Source organism: Myotis myotis, unplaced genomic scaffold, assembly GCF_014108235.1.
Source record: "Myotis myotis isolate mMyoMyo1 unplaced genomic scaffold, mMyoMyo1.p scaffold_m19_p_8, whole genome shotgun sequence".
NCBI classification, from domain to species: Eukaryota; Metazoa; Chordata; class Mammalia; order Chiroptera; family Vespertilionidae; genus Myotis; species Myotis myotis.
In genome coordinates, this window is record NW_023416390.1 from 31,704,938 (window position 1) to 31,726,015 (window position 21,078).

At 42.3% G+C, this 21,078-nt stretch overlaps 1 protein-coding gene across 13 annotated transcripts in view; it reads left to right on the forward strand.

The window, feature by feature from the left end:
• The window catches only part of DIS3L2 (DIS3 like 3'-5' exoribonuclease 2), a 358,040-nt gene that overhangs the window by 233,089 nt on the left and 103,873 nt on the right, over positions 1 to 21,078 (forward strand). For all 13 annotated transcript variants that reach the window (XM_036319257.1, XM_036319258.1, XM_036319251.1 and 10 more), the window contains 2 exons: positions 6,255 to 6,370; positions 20,064 to 20,171. In XM_036319257.1, coding sequence (XP_036175150.1) covers positions 6,255 to 6,370; positions 20,064 to 20,171 — 224 coding nt within the window. The remainder of the gene's footprint in view (positions 1 to 6,254; positions 6,371 to 20,063; positions 20,172 to 21,078) is intronic.

The window sequence follows — 21,078 nt, forward strand, 5'->3', positions numbered from 1 at the left end:
CCTTTTTAGACATATGTCTCAATTTATTTAAAGAAACCTCCCTAACTAAATCTGAGATGGACCTAGACATTTTTATCACCTCACCCTAATTTTATTTACTTTAAAGTCCTTTTTACTATGTTAAGTAATCTTATCACTTATTTGCTTACTGTCCTCTCTCCCCCACTATAATGTGAACTCCACAAGGGAAGGGATCTTGTCAATCTTGTTGACTTGTATATACCCAGAGCCTAGAAAAGTACCTGCCACATAGTATGAGCTTACTACGTATTTGTTGGTGGCTAATTGAATGAATGAAGATGGTCATTAGAAACACGTTTGAAGTAGATGGTGAGGATTTTGAGGTGACTCAGAGCTAGCCATGTGGGTATTTAGCCTGAAGGAGAGAAGATCTAGGGAGCCTTGTGCTATCTAAATATTCAAAGCTGGTGCTATCCCAAAAGCAGAGCTCAGCCCTACTGGAAGAGGTTTGCCCTGTCACTGTTTCTCTTAGCCAGGTTGCTGTCCTCTGAGGAGATGGCCTTGTTCTGGGGAGCCCAATGAGGTAGAACTGCACCAACAAGTGGAAATTTAGGGAGATGTATTTTGTCTTCAAAGGGGGGAATTTTTAAAAAATAATTCTTTATTGTTGAAAGTATAATATATGTCCCCTTTTTTCCAAAGGAGGAGCTTTTTTCTTGTTGCTATCTGAGGAAGAAGTAGACTGTGCTGGGAAGTAGTGATTTCTAAGTTGCCTGAGGCATGCAAGAATAGGTTGGACACCCTGTGGGAGGACCAGGTGTGGGGACTGCAGGCTTATACCATAGGTGGTGGAGATTTGTGTTTTGGAAAGAGTACAGTGTGGAGAATGGGTTTGAGAAATGGCAGGGAGATCCACAAGGAGGTTGTTAGATTTTCCTTCAGAGAAATGATGGAGGCCCTGGCCAAGATGGGGATGGTGGGCAGAGGAAAGATGGGCAGTCTGGAGAGGCATTGGGAGGTAGATTTCAGAGTACTTGGTGGATGCAGGTGGAGGCAGGCCCGGGTTTCCTCTAGGTTTGGGCAGTGCTGCTTTAGTGGAGGAAAAGAAAAGGTTGTGCTGGGGGTGTAAGTGTGAGGTACCTGTAAAACAGCTAAGTGGCAGTTCCTAGTAGACTCTTGTATGTGTCATTCTGGAACTGGTGGAACAGAATGAGGAGACGGAAGCACAGAGATGATGCTTGAACTCATGGGAGTGGATGAGACAGTCCAGGAAGAGAGAGCAGAATGGGAAAAGAAGGTGGCCCAGGCAGAGATTAGAGGCATATGTACATGGAAGGGATAGGAGAGGAAGAGGAACCTGAGAAGGAGCAGCCACAGTGTTGGACATCCAGAGTGGGGCCCATAGCCAAAGGAAGTGGGTCTCAGCAAGGGAGAAATCACCATAGTCTCAGATGCCCTAGAAGATCAGGCCAAGTCAGGCCTAAAAAGGTTTGAATTTAGTGACACAAAGGCCATTAGTGACCTGGACAAATGCAATTATTTTTGCTAGTGAAATACACTTAACAGCATTGTTCCCCTATACTCTGGATTAAAAGGAGTGTTTTACTGGGTCAAGAAGAGCCTCTGTCACCACAGTCCAATCTTAGCAGTGGGTAAAGGTGAGATCAAGTGGCCCAGGTCTGAAAGGCCCTGGTCTCAACCTTGGCAAGGCAGGAGAAGCATGATATTCCCACTGTAATAAGACAGTCACCCTGCCACCAGCTAAAGATGACTGTAAGCTAGAAATTTAGAAAGGGATTGTTGGATCTCAAGGGCTTTAGTTAAGTAGAACTAGAGTTGACAGCTTAGTGGTTACTCTAGAATCAGGCAGGCCCTGCTACAAGTGGCCAAGGAGATTGGCATTGGGAACCAAAAAAGCATCTGCAGGGTCAGAGATGTGACTGTGTACAAGGCTGAGAAAATTCCTGACAGAACTTATGAACCCATAGCAAGAATGTGGCTTCTATGGAATCAGAAGACGTAGAGAGGCATTTCTAACTGTGGTCCACTGAGACGAAAAATTGGGTTGAATCATGTCCTAAAGTTATGGTGACATTGGCGGGGTTGAGGGGTGGTAATAAAAGGAGGAAAGGCTCTAAATTTGAATTCAGCTTTATTACTTACCAGCCAGGTAAACCTGGACAAGTGACTTGGGACCTCTCTCAGCCTCAGATGATCCATCTGTGAAATATGGTTTACATGGCTATTGCCAAAGCTACATTAATGTGTGTCGAGACCCTGGCACAAAGGAGACATTAAACAAATGGTCACTGCTGCTGTCCTTGTTATCATTTTTGTGATCATCAGTGTCAGCATTTCATTTATGTTGTTATAAATTATAAAACACTAGACATGTTCTCATTGAAGTAAAAACAGATTTCAGCTCAACTTGCTCCCATGCAGTAAGGTTTTGTAACTGCCCTCTTTCATAGCATTAGTAACATTATATTGTCACCACATTGGTATATCTGCCAACCACCTTAGGTTGTGAGCTCCTCTAATGGAGGGATTACCTCTTACAGAGGTCCAGTGCTGAAATAAACTAGGGCTCTATTTCTGAGTGTCATGCATCTGTGTAAGGAAGTGGTTTCTCATGACCAAAGCTCTTCAGAAATGGAGCAGTGGCTTCAAAATGTGAGCTCCACCCGCTTGAGACTGTGTCAGGGGCCACCTGGCAGGCACACGGGGGGAACAGCTGAATGGCTGAAAGACTGGTATAGAAGATGGTTCTTAAGCCCCTGCTTTAGGTTTTATTAGTGTTTTAATTAGATGAAGCAGTTATGATATCTTCTCAGGTTCACTCAGAGGAGCATTTGTATTCACTTAAGTCTATGGGCCCTGTGCAGAGTTTGCCAGGCATGGCTGACCTGGGGACTCTTCCTCCCTCTCCTTCCACAGCTCTTCAGAATTCACAGTACTCATCTTAGCCCCAGGAGATGAAAATGTTTTAATGTAAAGAAAAAATTTAAAGAATACTTTTATATGGAAGACAGTATTTTTTAAAACATCAAAATTTGTCCTAAGTGTTTTAGCAGCATATAATCGTTTGCATTTATATTTTCTCTTTCATAGAATAAAAACTACAGTACAACTACCTCAAGAGTTCTGCAAGTTCACATTATGTAAATATATGTAATAAAATATTTACTTAGGGTTTCCATTAAAAATGTCCAAAGGAGAGAATACAAGAGCTTCTCTTTACTGGTTTTAGAGGCTCTGCTGGGAATTCTGAGTGAAATTTAAGCCTCTCAAATATGTTTTGATTGGCCTCCTTCATATTTTATCTCCTGTAATGAACTCTTTGTCAGTTTGTCAATTTTGACTAAGGACAGAAAGTTCATGTGTAGTAACAACACACAGACTGAATTGAAGATTATGGTTTATATCATGATGTAATAATCCTCTCTGTTTTCCTTTAGTCAATATTTACCTGTTAGGCCAATATATTATCATTCTCACTTCAAAAGAAGACACTTTGTTTTACCTTCTTCAAGTGTTGGTTTTAGATACTTGTAATATCAAAATTGGAAGTTGAGCTGTCTGAGACTCTTGGCCACATTCTCTTGGGGTTGAGTTCCTCGATCATCGCAGGGCAGGTTTCGCTGTTCCCCATGACCCAACAACACAGCTGCATGGCTCTCAGAATGAGGCAGCTGAACTTTGAGCCACACTGGTTTCTCTCAGCTTTCCAGACAGTCCTTTCTCCTCTGTGGGAAATTGGTCTGTTATCCCATAGCAGCCAGGATCTCTTAGGTGGACTTAGGTTTTCTCTAATGCATTAATGTTAAAGGACTGGGCAGGAAAACCCAGTGAATGTTCAGTAGGAGGATGGTCTCTGAGTGAAGAATGCTTTTCCTCCCCTAAACCCCTTAACTACCCCATGTTTAAATGTTTTTCCATTTTAAAAACTGAGGGAAGAATCATCCCCCAGTGAAGAAGGAACAGGAGGACAATAAATAGCTATAAGATTTTCAGATACTTGTGTGAGACCTTATCCAGGTAACAGAGAAGCAAGTTTGTGATATGTTAGCAAACTCTTCTAAGTCAACTTGGGTATCAATCAGGATTCTTTCTTTTTGGGGGCTTTTAAACAACAAACATTTATTTCTTACAGTTCTGGAGGCTGGGAAGTCCAAGATCCAAGTGCCAACACATTTAGTGTCTATGAGGGTCTGCTTCCTATTTCATAGATAGTGGTCTTCTCACTGTGACCTCACACAGTAGAGAACTCAAGTCAGGATTATGTCAGTGAGGTCGCCATGACTGAAGTACTCATGAATTGCCAAGTCCACAGGTAGTCTAGTTGCTAGTTCAGCTGGATCCTGGAGTTCAAATGAGGTCATCATGATTTCTCCCTTTATTTCTTAGACCTCTTATTTACTATATTGGCATGATTATGTGACAAAGAAATTTCCTTGGCAATTCCGGACTTAACAATGGACCTTACTGTCTCTGGATTCTGAGAGAGACACTTTTTCCTGAAGTCCAAATTCAGTCCCTGAAAACAGACTCAGAATAGATCTACTTGAGTCATATACCTATGCCTAAACCAGCAACTGTGAACAGGGATGAGGTATAATAGAATTACATCAAGTATATGTTTAAATTTAAACATTCACTTTTGTGCTCATATCATTAGTATACTTCTGTCTGCACACTTCTACACATTTATTTTACATGTGTGCTCTTTTTCATATTCTGTTCATTTTGTGCATTTTCATATATATATGGAAGTGTGTGTGTATGTGTAATTACATATACTACATTTGATAGATGATTTATAGGATTTTCAAGAGTAAATCTTAAATGCATAACCTCACTGGTCCCCAGCGCAGCTTTAGATGCAATTCCATTGGCCTGAATCATCTGACCATCTCTGGTGGAACTGATTGGGAAGGCAGTGCCTGTTGAAAACAGCTCCACCAGTAAGGAAAAGGGCAGTTCTAAAAGGAAAACAAGTAGGGTCTTTTGCCAGAGGGAAAAAGCAACTAGCAAACCAATTATTGATTTATTCACTCAACAGGTATTGCTGAGTGCCTACTGTGTGTCAGGCATTCTTCTAGGCACTGGGCCTACAACAGTGAACTTTACACCAAATGCCCTTCCTTTCCGGAGCTTACACTATAGGGAGAGAGACAGACATTGGAGTAAACCAGTGCAGATATGCTGTGATATCTGGTAGAGATGAGACCTCTGAAGAACGGTCATGGCAAGCATCTTCGGTTATGGGTTGGGTGTTTTAACAGTGCAGCTGGAGGAAACAGGGCAGAGAATCTCTTGTTCTGGGATACTCTTCAGTTAGCCCTTATAAGGTAAGAAGGATCTTGATAGGCAAGTCCTGTTGAGTTATCTCAAGTGTAAGAAAAAGCACAAGCCAAGCCAGCATCTGAGTGGGATGGAGTAAGACAAGTTCTGGGAGTGGGAAGAAATTTGCCGTGACAGCTGCGTATAGAGCGGGTGGAGGTTAAGGTCATAAGGCTGGTGTGGTAGATTGGGTGAGACCATGCAAGAACAAGAGTAGCAGGCTAGGGAGTGGCATCACCAGATCCATGGTTATGAAGATGACTAGAAACAGTATGGAAGGTTGGGTAAGAGGCTGCCTGCGTCAAGGGAGGAAGGCCAGCTGTGGGACTGAAAGCAGGCTCTTGTCAGATGGACAGGACGGCAGAGCTTTCAGAGGCAACGTCTGTAGGATTTGGGGACCAACTTGCGTCTACTGACCTGAAAGGACTTGTTTATCATTTAAAATGAATCTTCCTTTGCAAGTCTACTGATGTTTTGTCAAAGACAAGAAGCCTTTAGAAATGGGAAACACACCCAGCTGTCATGGCTCAGTGGTTGAGTGTTTAACTATGAACCAGGAGGTCACAGTTCAGTTCCTGGTCAGAGCATATGCCTGGGTTGCGGACTTGATTCCCAGTATGGGACATGCAGGAGGCAGCTGATCAATGATTCTCTCATCATTGATGTTTCCATCTCTCTCTCCATCCCCTTTCCTCTCTGAAATTAGTAAAAATGTTTTTTAAAAAAAGAAAGAAGTGGGAAACATATTGTGAAAATGGTTAATGTTTGTTCAGGATAAAAATCTCATCAAGCAACAACAGTGAAGTTATGGGAGTAGGTGAAGTGCCCATCGACACTGGAAAGGGTCCCCAGTGGCCTCTGAGAGTGACATGTGTTCTTGGGAAGAGTTTCCGGGAGGGATTGCTCTTGCCTTCCAGACCAGGCTGATGGACCTTCTTGTGCCTTTACAGGCAACACCTATGAAGTGGGAGTTCACATCGCCGACGTCAGTTACTTTGTCTCTGAGGGCTCCGAATTGGATCAAGTGGCTGCTCAGAGAGCTACGAGTGTCTACTTGGTTCAGAAGGTAAAAATCAGTCTCTAGTTTCTTGGATTGAAAAATGTGCTTCTATTTAGTCTTCTTCCCTTCTTTAAATTTTTTTTTATTTCTTTTTAAACAAAAAATTCCTGAGGAACAGCAACCTTGTCTGAACATCTTTTCTCACATCTAATAAGGTCTAAAAAGAAAAGTTTTCCCTGAAAAATACTTGTCCTCTATTATTGCATGTTTTCCTGTTAGGCCCTTATATGTTCAAGAGGAACTAAATTAAAGAGATAGGAAGGCAAAACACAGGTATTCATCTCCAGCCTTCATACAGGCGCTGCCACGTAAGTAATGCAGACAAATAGTCAGCTTCAGCAAGAAATGAGGAAAAATAACTGCTTGCAAACTATCATTCCAAACAAAGCAGGGCTCAGCAAACTCAGCCACAGCAGCCACCATTTTTATAAACTTTTATTGTAAAACAGTCACACCCATTCACTTATGTAATATCTATTAAATGGTTATACTATAGAAGAATGGAATGAAAGTTTACTACTAGCCTTTTAAGAAAAAGTTTTTCGTATTTTTTAAATAGATTTTAAAATTGATTTTTAGAGAGAGAGGAAGGCATCCTACCAGGATTGAGCCTGCAACCCGGGCATGTGCCTTGACTGGGATTTAAACTGGCAACCTTTGTTGCACTGGACTCAACCAACTGAGCCACACCTCCCAGGGTGTTTTGACTCCTGTTCTAAAGGGTGGAGCTCATCTGCTCCTGCCCTGCCCTTTACAAGATACCCTGGATTCTCAGAGATGGAAAAGCAAAGGGAGCCAAGGATATACATACCATCTGCCTAGTCTTGATTCTGCCATTCCTGATGAGGCACTGAGTCTATAGGCCTCCTTTAACAAGTATTCAATGGGCACCAGTGTCTTCCCGGCACTGCTCTTGGTCCTGGGGACGGTGATGAATAAAAGACCATATGTGAGTTATTTCTACCCCCTTACTAAAGCTCATGAATTCTTCCAGGTTCTTTTCTCCATTCATCCGCTTATTTGGTTATATCACGACTTTCACTTTCTTAGCTTCCTTAAATGCTATGGTCCAGTTTTAGATTGGTACCAATACTAGCTTGACCTTTCCCTCCTCCCATGCCCTCAGGACATGACTTCTGGTGTGTTTGCTCTATGAATACACTAAGGTGAGAGGTATATCCCCACCATCCACCCACTCACATGTACATGGGAGTTGGGAACCTTTTACCTAGGGAGAGGATACAACAGCCCAGTCTCCCTCCACTGCCTAATCTGATTTTCAGCTCCCATTGCCAGCACACCTGTGTGCCTACACAGCTGGCAAAAGGAAAAGCCAGGCTATAAGCACTGCCCCCAAAAGCAGCGTATCCTGGTAGGCCACTGTGTTCTGGCTACCACCTCTCTAACTTCTGGGGAAATTCACTGTGCTGCCTACCCCAGATAGAAGTATTTAGATGGGTAACTATAGGTTTGAGAAAACCACCTACATAGGGGTTCCGAAGAGGCCCTAGAAAGCTCTGATCTTTATGAACATCTTGGCACAAGCATTAAGACATGTCTGTAGGACAGCATTCCCCTTCTCTTAGTTATTGCTGACCTCTCTCTTTATTATCACCCCTTTAAAACTATGGCTTGAAAAATGTGTATTCCTATACATTTTTCCTGCTGTTCCCCAGAATGGGGTGGCCTTTTATGGACATGCTGTCTAGACCCAGGCAGAGCAGGCCACCAGAGATCCATGTGCTGCTAATCCTAGAGATGTCCCACTCCTAGGGTCCTAGGAATCAGACCACCTGCTCTTGTTATGCCTGGTCCCTGGCCATAAGAAAGTATGAGTATCATCCTGACACTGCTAACTGTGGTAGTGCATCTTTTTAGAAGCCAGTGTTCTCCTGGGTTCTGGAAATTGTTCCTGATTACTTCATGTCCGTGCTTGTAGATGGCCCTGTGGCACCACCTCCATACCCACCCCTCCCCATCACACTATTGCCAAGGATATACCATCTGTGCCCATATCCCAAATGTATAATTACCCTGGAACCCAAGGCTTGTAAGACTACCCAGCTATTATAGTATACAGTCAGCCCTCTGTATCCACTGATTTTGTATCCTTGGATCCAACCAACTACATATTTAAAACATTCAGGGGGAAAAACAGTTATGTTGTTGCTGACATGTACTATGTAGTTAGCCATGTGATGGTTACATCTGTACTAAACATGTACAGACTTTTTTTCTTGTTATTCCCCAAACAATACAGTATAACAACTATTTACATAGCATTTACATTGTATTAGGGATTATAAGTAATCTAGAAACGAGTTAAAGGTTGTGCATGGGTTCTATGCAAATGCTACATACACCATTTTATATAAGGGATTTGAGCATTTTCGGATTTTAGTATCTGTGGGGATTGTCCTGAAACCTGTCCTCCATGGATTCTAAGGGATGACTGTACTTCCTTTCAAGTCTGAAACCAAGGCTTCCTACAAATGGAGACGTCAACTGTATCAGGGGTTTCTCAGCCTCTCTGTCTTTGCTGTGGAGCCCACTTCTGCCAGGACTTCTGTTGCTTCAATTCAACCATCATGGAAAGTTCCCATGATTTCCTCAGACCCAAGACCTCATGTAGCTCTGCTCTGGTGCACAGGATTGGGCCATCCCCACCTCAGCCCTAATGGGCATCATCTGTGACAAGTGGAAGATGGACTTTCAAACATACCTCTGCCACGTTCAATAAACCTAATGTCATTTGACTTTGAGTGCCCCAGCCGCGTGCTAGCAATGCATGGACATTTACTATAGCCTCAGGTTGGAGACGTCTCATCCACATCCCCTGCCCGAAAATGCAGGACCTCTTAGGGAAGGGAGATGAGACTTCAAAATCACTTTTATCTACAAAACTATAATGTTATGATGGAAAGAGAAATAAAAGTAGCAATCTCTTTACACACCACATAAAAGTGCATAAAAGAAATGTTCTCCCCACATAGAAAAGTTTAACTGTGATCTTCAAATTCAAATATTTAGGAATTTTTGTCACAATGTGAGGTTCTTCTAAGCAGGTGTCTTTCTCTTATCTAACTGTTACATTCTCTTTTTGTAACCAGGAATTTTGTTTCAAAATTAGAAAATGATGAAACAAAATTGGGTCAAATAACTAAGCATGTTTTCTGTTCTCTTTTATTTCCTGATTGTCACAGTTCTAGAATTTATTGTTGGGACTCTGCTCCTAAGCTCTGAAAGCAGGAGCTGGGTGGAGGAAGGGCCATCATGCCTCTGAATGGCTGCGGGCTCCTGCCGCCTGCCGGCACTGCCCCAGCTTGGCAGGAGCCAGTGGCGCCGGCCTACAACCTTGGACAGCAGCAGCTGTGCCTCCGGATTCCTTGGAACCACAACTCTGACCTTTCTTCCTACTCGTTTTTGTTTCTTAAAGGACTGTGTCCAGGAACTCTTCTGCTGTTTTCACTTTACTTTGCCTATAAAGGTCGTCTTAAAAGCTGGATGAGCTGCGTTCCTCCTCCTCAGATCCTCTGCTCTCTCACTTGGAAGAATCATTGTCCCAACTCCATCAGATGGGGGAGGAAATATGTGTGGTGGGGGCGGGGGTGCCAGTTATTTTCCCACCTAGAGGGAATGTGGCACTAATTGTGTTCATTCAATGCTACTGACCTGTGAGTGAGCAATCTAAGCTTGAGGGTGCAGCATGCAGGGCAGCAGATCTGGGTCCAAATACTGTCCTACTGCCTTCTAAATTAAATTCTTTTTGTTGGGACGTTATTCACAGAAATAAGTTATTCTTGTTAACACTAGGGTTTACTCAGGAGGAAAGATAAATTTAAATATCGTCCATTTAAATCCCTTGAAAAAACACCTTTTTTTCTTTTTTAACAAAAGATATAACACCTTTTTTTTTTTTTTAAACAAAAGATATCTGTTAGGCTAGGGACTATTTGCCCTAACTTGGGACTGTCCTTCTCAGAAGGACATGCCATCTACCCAGTTAATGTTTCCCACTGTCTTCTCTGAGAGAGAAATATAATGTAATTGTAAAATTTAAGGTAATTCTTTTAAATAAGTGAATTGAGTTTTAAAAGTAAAAGAAAACCTAAACAGTTGAAACCTAAACCAAAAATTTCTGCCTATTGGCCCAAGCACTTGTGTTATTTTAGGTGTGAAACAGCTCAAATGAAAGTTCGCCCATAAATCTCTACGATATTTTATTGGTACTGCTTTATAATAGAGATCAAAGATTGGGATTGGAAGCATGTCTTAATGTGGAGTCCAAAGAGTTTTAAGATGTTCCTTTCTGACCCCAGCAGGTTGTCAGAATGTTGATGTTTTGTTAATGTCAAACTGTGCAACACAGAGTTGATCAAATTCGAAATTCAAGGAAGTGTTGATGTGAAAAAGAAAATTCTTTAAACAGAGATGTTGGTTGGCAAGTGAATTATCTCTGTCCTTTAAGTTGTTTATGTGTGCGAGTTGGGAGCTAGCTGAGTGCACCTCATTGTTAAAACCTCGAAGTCCTCAGGAGAAAATTCACCACGTTCTCAGGCTCAGACAGCCAGTGGGCACTGAAGGTGTGAGGGAAGTTTGGGAGCCAGCAGTGGCCTGAGCCGAGGGGGACAGAAGAGGCCTCTACAGCTCCTCCCAGTTCTGGGCAACCCAGTTGTTGACAGCTGGCTTCCTTCAGCTATTGTAGCCCCTTGTCACTGCTAGTCACCTCCTGTTCCTCCTTGCCTAGCTGATTGATTCTTCCCCTCTGTGGCCCTTTCTGTTGGTCACAGGGCTGTCCTGGCTAACCCGTTGCTGAACTTGGCCAGCCTACCCGCTGTGGCTTTCGCAGATGTTTCTGCTCTCTGAGGCTAATATAAGATTTTATAGTCTTGTTGGTACCCCCACCCAGCTGCCTTGGGCAGTGGTGTATTTACCTAAATGATCAATTTCTCTCAGCTCTCTTAAGCTCTAGTCCAGAATGCTTAGAAAGTCGGTATCCTATCTTCACTGTCCCTTTTTATCCATGACCAGCTTTTAAGCTCTGCCCTGACCCAACTTTGATCCTGACTCTGAAACATGCTTAAGAAGATTTAGCACCCTTTAATCCCCTTTCCTTTCCTGCTGCCTGAGGTGCTACTAGTCTTTATCCAGTTAGCATTTATCAAGTTCCAGTGTGTGCCAGGTGCCAGGCTTATGAAAATGGCAGAGATGCTGATCTTACCCTGGGAAGTCCGAGGAGGCGGGCATGTAACAAACAGTTACAATGCACTGGGCTACCTGTACTCCCAAGGTGAGGAAGTACTATAGAGAAGAGAGGTTTTATTTGCCCTGGTTAGTGGTAAGAGGAGCTTCCATAACAGCCAAGAAGGTATTATAAAGCTATTGATTTTTTGAGCAGTGCTTCAAATTATGAGTAGAAAATTTCTAGGTAGACAAAAGTGTATAGAGAGGGCATTCTAGACCGAGGCTAGGAAAAGCATGGAACTTTTCAGGGAACAGTATGTAGTTTAGAATTGCTGGGGTGTATGTTGCAGGGGGTGCCAAGAGATGAAGCCTGGAATGGTGGGCTAAAGAGCTTGGGCTTCATTTTGAGGGCAAGCAGGGAAGTGACATGATCTTTTTTGATTAAGATAGGCAATCCCCTTAGCAACCATGTGGTTGAAGAACAGTGAGGCTACAGTTATCAGTACCAGATCCCTTTCCCTCAGTTGTGACCCCTGGAGACTTTGAGTGACCCTCCACAGAATCATAGAGTCTACTGATGTGCTGGCGTCCAGCTGGAGCCCAGGAAAAGTAGAGCAATAGATGTCTGCAGCCTGTGGCTAAAATGGACATCCTGAGCACAGAATGTTTCACATTTGCCTCCAAATTGCCTCCCCTCCCAATCTAGCAATCCATCTCACACAACTAAGAGTGGGGTGAGGCAGATGGGAAAGTTCAGCTTCCACTGACTTTGCTGGCTCCTTAGAGGAGGGATACCAGTGTTGTACCCATTGCTCTTGGAGAGCCCTAGGCCACACGTGACCTGGGCCATGACCAGGCTTGCTCGCAGACTTCTCAGAGCCCTCCTTTATTAACAGGATGAATAAAAAAAATCAAATTACTGAATTTAGCTCATCAACTGTCGGGGAAGGTAAAAGCAATGTACCCTAATAGAAGTGGGATTGCAGATTATCATTGGGTGGAGTTTATTAAGAAGATGTAGAAATCTGGAGACTAATAAAGAAATCTTATCCAGAATAATTTCTACTCCAGAACTCTGCCGCTCGGTTAGGAGACTGTTGGAAAATATCCCAAGAGAGACAAAGGTGTCAACACTTTACCAGTGGAGATGGAGAGGGAAAGACTCATTTGAGAGAGATTTAGAAGGTCAGACCTACCAGACCTGAATACTGGTGGGATATAGCGGGAAGAGGAGAGTGGAGGAATCACGAGGTAATACCTAGTTGTGGGGTGTGTGTGTGTGTGTGTGTGTGTGTGTGTGTGTGTGTGTTGTTTGCTTGCTTATTTAACTGGGATAAGGTGCTGCTCTAAACTGAGAAAGAAAATATAGACACAGGAACAAGTGAAGGGATGAAAATGCTGACCTTTGCCTTCTAAATGTAAAGTTGAAGTGGGCATGGAATGTCCAAATCAGGGTGTGCAAAGGGCAGTGTAATAGAGGGGTTTGGAGCTACCAGGAGAGGAAGGCAGGGCTAGAGATGGGGATATAGGTGGGACTCACGTATCAGTGGTCATGCACACCCAGGGGTGAAGGGGCTCCTTGGGGAGAATGTGCAGAGAGAGAATGGAAAGCAAAGCCCCGAGAGGGAGAGGAGCACCAGGGTTGAGGGAGCCTGGGAAGGAGAAGAGACCCATAAAGACCAATACAGAGGAGCGTCTGAGTGTTCACTAGTTCTGTGTTTCAAAATATACATAGACCTATAATATGTGATATTTTACCTGACATATAGTTGTTTATGTGTGCACTGAAAAAAGACAAAAGTTCTGTACCAACATGTAACCATTGTTTACTCTCTAAGGCATGGGGCCTCAGAATTTTTGTGTTCTCATGTTTTGGTTTGTTGTCACCTAAAATTTCTACAATGAACATATAATTTTTGCAATTTTAAAATGTCATATTGCCTTGAGATGTGAAAGGAAGCTGGAAATGAAAACAGGAAGCGAAACTGTTTTGAGAAGTGAAGGGAGGACTCAGGGAGGGGGAGAGCTAGACGGAGGAGGTCAGTGTTGTCTATTGTTGCTAAAATTGGCCTTGTATATGGTCTGTAGGAAAGATATGACACCAGCAGAGCAGGTACCTGATTGAGAAGAGCGTTGGTGGGAGGGGTGGATCAAACGCCCAGACAGAGGCCAGGTTTTAGACAAGGAGGACGCTTGTGAGGTGTCAGGGAACTGAGGCACTTAGGTGAAGTTAGAGGGGGTGGAGTCTGGAGAAACTGGTGAAGGAAAGAGCTGGAAGGATGCTTGGGAACAGGTGAGTCTGACGTGCTCACCTTCTCTGTGAAGAAGAGTTGAGGTTTTCTGCTGAGAATGAGGCAGAAGGCAGTTGGGCAGGAGGTTTGAGGTGCGTAATGAAGTTTTGGGATAGAGCCTGAGGGGCATAGAGGAAGGAACTAAGCAATGTAAGTGAAAGACTGCCAGCCTCCACTGGGTGGGAGCTAAGGCTGGTTCAGTGGTGTGCACCTGACACGGTCCAGTGATTTCCTCCCTCACCACTCAGCTGTGAATGGCAGAAGCAGGAAAGGCAGATTATAAGCTTAACTGTGGGTCTGTAGACTTGGGACAGTGAAAGTGAGCAAGTTTGAGAACTTTGAAAGAAATAGCCACGTGGTCCATACTGAGTAGTGAAGCTAATGAGGACAGGCAGGACTCAACTGCGGACAATCTCAGGGATGCATAAGCATCTGCACGATGCTAATGACAACTAGCAGTTTCTCAACTCCTGCAGAGACCTTTCTTCTCTTTCTAGTTACACATCGTGTTCTGCATGTACCACCCCTGCCTTGGAGTCTTTCCAGGTACCAGGGCAGATTTCACGCAGCCGATGAATGTGCATGGGGCACTGTGCTGTTGTCCGGGCAGGTCTTCCCTGAAATAACAGGATTGTATTTAAAGCAGCTCATCAGGAGCAGCTGCCAGTCTCCCCAGCCCCATCTCCCAGGGGGATCCCTGCTGTGCTCTGTTCTTGATACATGTGCCTCATGTCATAGAGCACATTCCCAGTGACCTCAGCAGAAGTCAGGCCCAATTTATGAAAAGCATGACATGCCAAACCACAGATGTGATTGTGGTTTACTCATTTTCCTTTCAAAGACATAGAAATAACCATTTATTTACAAAACTATGTGAACATAAAGACTGTTTTCTCTGAATTCCATCTGAATTCTGCCCTAAGAAATTTTATTAAAAGGAATACTCTTTAAAATTTAAAGATAATTATACTACATGAAAAGTTTTGATGTTTAACTTCTTCCTGAGCACTTAGGTTCTTTGGCAGCACATTGCAGTGTGAATGTTAAAATGTCATCTTCTGTATAAGATACAGGAGACCAAGCAGTGCTTGTCTATAACCAGGGCAGCCCCTGTGCGTGCCCATTGTTTTTAGGGGAGAGTAGCCAAAACAGCTTATCTTATACTTAAACTACTACCTGCCTGTGAAAATCTTTTGTAAAGATGTTTAAGTAGAAGTCTGCCATGTATTTCATAAGATTCTTCTCTGATGCAGTAAACAGTAAACATAGAAAAAAACAGGTGATTCATTTCCCGAGCAAAAGTCATTCATTCATTCAACCAGAAGTGCCTGCTGTGTGCCGGGTGCTGGAAAGAGAGATGGGAACAGGAGCTGGAGCTGGTCTTCATTTCTAAAGATTGCATGTTCTAGTAGAGGGGAGAGGCACATAAAGAAGCAATTAGGATGAGTGTGTTAAGGGCTACAGAAGCACTGTGGAAGAGCAGGAAGGATGGAGTAAGTGACAGACATTCAGGACTGCCTCTAGTCCTTTTTGAAAGAATGGGGGTGGGGTGGGGGAGTACACAGAACATAGTCCACACTCCACCTGGGGGAATCTGTATAATCTTTTTAGAAATGGTGATGAGTTGAATCTTAAAGGATATGCAAAAGTTGGCCAGATGCCAAATATCCATACAGGTATTCCAGAAAGAGGGAACAAGAACTAGAGCAGTGAGTAGGCCTGGCAGGTGAAGGGGTGTACAGTGAGCAAGTCAGTGTGGCTCTGATTGGGGTGTGAGGGACCCACCCTTAAGACCTTATTTAACCTTGGTTACCTCCTAAAGACCTTACTGGGGCAAAGACTGGAGGAAGGCTGAGCTATGTGACCAAAGACCCAGAAGACCGTGGGATGGCCAGGGAGTTGACTTTTATTGGGCACCTTCAATATTGTTTTACTAATAAGAAAACTGAGACTCAGAGAACTAGACTAGCTTGCCCAACTTGTACAGGATTAAACCTCAAGTCTATCTTTGCTCTTTTTTCCTGCATTGTGCCGATGATGAACCTGGACATCACGCTATTGGTTAATGATTTTCAGACAATTTGCAAATACAATCTTAACCCCAAACTCCGATATATAGTGTTACCTAACATCTGGTTAATATCTTCACAGTACCATGTACGTTTGCTATAAGTAAAAAGCTGACATCAGAACATTACTATTAATGAAAACACATACTGTATTTGGATTTCACCAGTTTTTGCACTATTGCCTTCTTTCTGTTCCAAGGTCCAGTCCAGAGTACCACATTGCATTTAGTTGCAATAACTTTCTGTTGACAAGCACTAATACATGAAGTCAGGAGTTGTGCTACATTCTCAGATACTCAGTTTTGTGATTCACAATCAGATACTGCTGCGTTTCCGTAGTGTAGTGGTTATCACGTTCGCCTCACACAATCAGATACTGCCTTGTACACTTAGAAGAAATCCTAACTAGTAGGGTGAGCAGCCTGCTACCAAATACAGTTGGTATAATTATCTGATAATGCAGCCCAAAGAAGAATCCACCCCAACAAACTCGATTTGGCCTGTCATACAAAATATCAAAGAGGGGACTTAAACAACTCACATTTATTTTTTCATAGCTCCAGATGCTAGAAGTCCCAGAAGAAGGTGTCAGCCAATTTGGTTCCTACTGTGGACTCTTCCTGGCTTTCTTTTTAATAAACTCTTTTATTTTGAAATAATTTTAGATTTACAACGAAGTTGCAATGACATTACAGAGGGGGTCCATGCTCAGTGTCCTACTTGGCCTTTTGTGTATGTGCAGGGCAGGGGGGGAGTTTATCTCTTTCTACAGGATCAGGGACCCACCCTTAAGACCTTATTTAACCTTGGTTACCTCCTAAAGACCTCACCTCCAAATACAGTCAAATTGAGGGTTAGGGCTTCAACATGAAATTGGGGATGGGAGACACAATTCAGTCCATAGCATAATCCAAAGGCTGAAATTATGTAAAATCTTTACAATTCAATCATGGCACAATATAGTACTGAAACTTTCTCCATTTTGTTCAATATGTTTATGCAAGTAAAATGTATTACTTTGTAAAACACTTGATACATACAAGAAAAAAATTTAGATTACATTTTAATATTCATTAAATACTAGTAAGTTAAAGAAAATATAGTGTTATCTGAACAGATGGTATAAAAGTAATGATGAGAAAAAATTTCAAAAGTGGTTATCTTATAAAAGCGGTTACCAGACATTTGCAGGTGGTCATTAGATTGTACATAGGCATTAAGAAGATATGGCATCCTTTAGAATAAGTAGTTGTTACTGGTGTGGGCTGTGAGTTCTAGAATGTACTTTTCCATATCAAGGTTATTTACTGTACTGAAATGGTACAAGTACAGACACTTTACACAGAATAAGAAAACCCTGGGGTTTGTTTTGCCTTTGCTGACATAGAAACTTAACTAGCTAACTTTACATCAACTAGTGCATAGTTGCCCCTCTTACTGTCACTCCAGTTACTTCACACAGGGTAGCATGTTACCTGTACTTCGCTGCAAATCAAGTAGGTCTGCAGTGTGTTGAACAAATGGTCATTGATGCTCTGTTTTTAGTTTGGGTGATGGGGTGCATGGTAATGCCATTGTTCCAGAAAACTGGGAAAAGGAATAGATTCAAAGGAAGGAGGGAGAGAGTTTGAAATATCTCTAGGAAATCCGGGTAGAGATATTCAAATCATCTCTGGAATTTTAGAGAAAATAAGTAATATTCTAGAATAGCTGTAAGTCAGTTGAAGAGATCGATTTTTTAATTAAAGAGGGTATACCATTGTATCAGTTAAGGGATAGAAAGATCAGTAAAGGGAAGAAATAATTTGGGCTTACCACACTGCAAAATGAGTGACTAGTAGACTACAATGTTCATCTAGAGAACCTGTACTTAAGAATCTTTCAGGATAAGCCAGTCAAAGAAAGACAAGTATCACATGATCTTACTTATACGTGGAATCCAATGAACAAAATACACTGATGAACAAAACAGAAAAAGAAAAAAAAGAACCTTTCAGGGATATTTCATTGGAATATCTATTAATGTTCCAACCTGTGATTTGATCAGTTGTGTTATTTTCAATTACTAAAGCATTGATTCAGCAATTTTACTTGGATGAAATTCTGTTATACTCAGTCCTTAGATTCTTTGTATTGTCCCCAGCTTTATTGAAGAATCATTGACAAATGTAATTGTATGTATTTAAAGTGTACAGTGTTATGATTTCATATACATATACATTATGAAATGATTGCCCAAGTCAAGATAATTAAGACATCTATCACCTCATGTAATTAACTCTTTTTTGTGTATATGGTGAGAGGACACTTAAGATCTCTCAAAAAAAAAAGATCTGCTTTCAGCAAATTTCAAGTATACAGTATCTTATTAGTTACTGTAGTCACCATGCTGTACCTTAGATCCTCAGAATGTATTCATCTTATAACTAAAAGTATGTAACCTTTGACCAGCATCTCTCTATTCCCATCTTACCCACCAACCCCCCATCTCCAGCCCCTGGCAACCACCATTCTACTCTCTGCTTCTGTTTCTATGAAATGGGCTTTTTTTTTTTTTAAGATTTAACATATATATGATACCATACAGTATTTTATTTCTCTGTCTGGCTTATTTCATTTAGCATTATGCCCTCCAAGTTCATCCATGTTGTCACAAATGGCAGGATTTCCTTCCAACAGCCAAATAATATTCCTGAGTATGTGTGTGTGTGTGTGTAGTTTACATTTTTTAGCCATTCATTTGTGACACACACACACACACACACACACGTATATCACATATTTTAATCTATTCATTCACCAGTGGACACTTGGGTTGTTTCCATGTCTTGGCTATTATGAATAATATTGTAATGAACATGTGCTGGGGCTGACCGGCAGACCCTGAGCGATGGGTGAGCGGATTGCTCTGACACACTTTTCTGTGAAAGAGAGGGCTAAGGCACTACTTGGCTATCACCACCAAATAGCCCTGTTCGCCTGCCTTCTTTGGCTTTTATTGTCATAACAGCTTGAACTAAAATTAACCTCTAGATACAATCAACAAGGTAAGCATCCTTGAGAAGGCACATGCTTCTACAAGGTTGAGTCTAAAAGACTAAACAGATCCCTTAGTAAAATACCTGGGGGATCTGACTTGTTTGGAAAAGTCAAGGTAGGGGCTACTGCCTTTGGCAAGGTCCCCCCAGAGGCCCCCGACCTTTCGGAGAATCCTCCTTACAGACATTCCAACCAAGTCCCGTGCTTCTCCACAAACATAGGAATGCAGGTATCTCTTAGAAGTACGGGTTCCATTTCCTTCTAATATATACCTAAAAGTGGGATTGCTGGATCATATGGTAGTTCTATTTTTAATTTTTTGAGGAACCTTCATACTGTTTTCCATAGCAGCTGTATCAATTTACATTCCCACCAACAATGTACAAGGGTTTCCTTCCCTCTACATCTTTGCCAACATTTGCTATCTGTTGTCTTTTTTATAATAGCCACCATAACAGATGTGAGGTGATATAGAAATAAAGAAAGCAATCCCACTTACCTTAACATCAAAAACAATAAAATACTTAGGAATAAATTTAAGGAGATGAAAGACCTATACACTGAAAACTGTAAGACTAATTTTTGACAAGGGTGCCAAGAACACACAATGGGGAGGATAGTCTCTTTCAATAAAAGTTGGGCAAATTGTATAGCCTCGTGCAAAAGACCCCTGACTTACACTACGCATAAAAACAAACTCAAAATGAATTAAAGACTTAAAGAGTAAGACCTTGGGTTTTTAAGTATATAGTTCAACTGAAATAGTTATATCCTAAAGTACAAGTCATCCTTGACTCTAAACTTTAGAGTCTAAAAGCTTCAGTTTTAGTATATAGTAAAATGTAGTTGTTTTTCATTGCTCTAATGTATTTTTTTTCCCTGCTACCAATTCTTACCTTTCATTTCACATTCCTATTTAACTTTAGAAGCTCATGGAAAAGTATCAGATAGTGTGGTCTTTCTGATAGTCTTTGGGGGAAAGAGCTGCCTCCATCTTCAGCTCTCCTTGGAAGCTCAAGCTGTTCATCAAAACTCTGCTGTCTGGGATGTTTCTAAAGCTGTGTAAACTCCTGTGGGTTGGAGAAAGGTGCTCACAGGTCTGTTCTCTATTTGCAGGTGATCCCCATGCTTCCCAGGGCATTGTGTGAGGAACTGTGCAGCCTCAATCCCATGACTGACAAACTGACCTTCTCTGTGATCTGGACGCTGACTTCGGAGGGCAAGGTAACAACTTAGACTTGTGTCCATTCCACTCAGTGAGTCCCTCGTAAGTCCCTACTGTATGCCTTGCACTGGGCTGGAGTCCCATGGTGGTAGATGATGATGATATAGGAACAGCCACTATAGAGAAGAACATATAAGAGCTGCTGCCTCTGGAAAGCTGTCAGTCTGTTTGTTTATTTACTTACTTACTTTCCTTCCTCACCTGCAAATGAACACACAAGAATAATGGCTGCTTCCCACATAATAGCCGGAATGAGATTTGAAGATGAATCTGACTGAGTTGTGCCTTGTTTAGAATCCTCCTGTGGCTTCCCATTCTTTCCCATTGCAAGGCCTCCAGGACCTCCCACTCCTGTTGACTCATTTTCATCAGACAGCAGTGGCCACAGCAATCCCACCCAGCAGAGCAAGGAGTCCCCCACCCTCTCTGCAGATTACAAAACAAAACACAACATCGAGTCCAGAGCCCAAGGCCAGAAGCACAGGGAGGTGTGTCCTCAAGCCAAGGCCATTGGAAGATCAGTTGGACAGGATGTGCAGGGAGATGCTGAGAGCCCTGTCTGCCATCATCTGATTTGATGGAGGCTCTCCCTATCTCTCCAGGTTACTGGAAAACAGGTGGTTGAGACCTTGGCAGTTCTCAGAGGTTTGGGGCTGTTCCTGGGAAATGTTGCCCAATACCTGCCCTGCCACTTCCAGGATTTCTTTATCTACAAGAACTTCTATCCCACTCACTGGGCTTTGTGAGGGGGAAAGGGAGCAAAGAGATTGCCCACAGAAGTCGGTTTAAAAATTCTAGTGAAACTCCTTCACCAAAGTCCTATGTGGTTGGAGGTCTCTGATGTATCTTTGCCAAATATGTTCTCTCATACAGTGGGCTCCCCTTGCGTTTTGTTTTTGGTTTCTT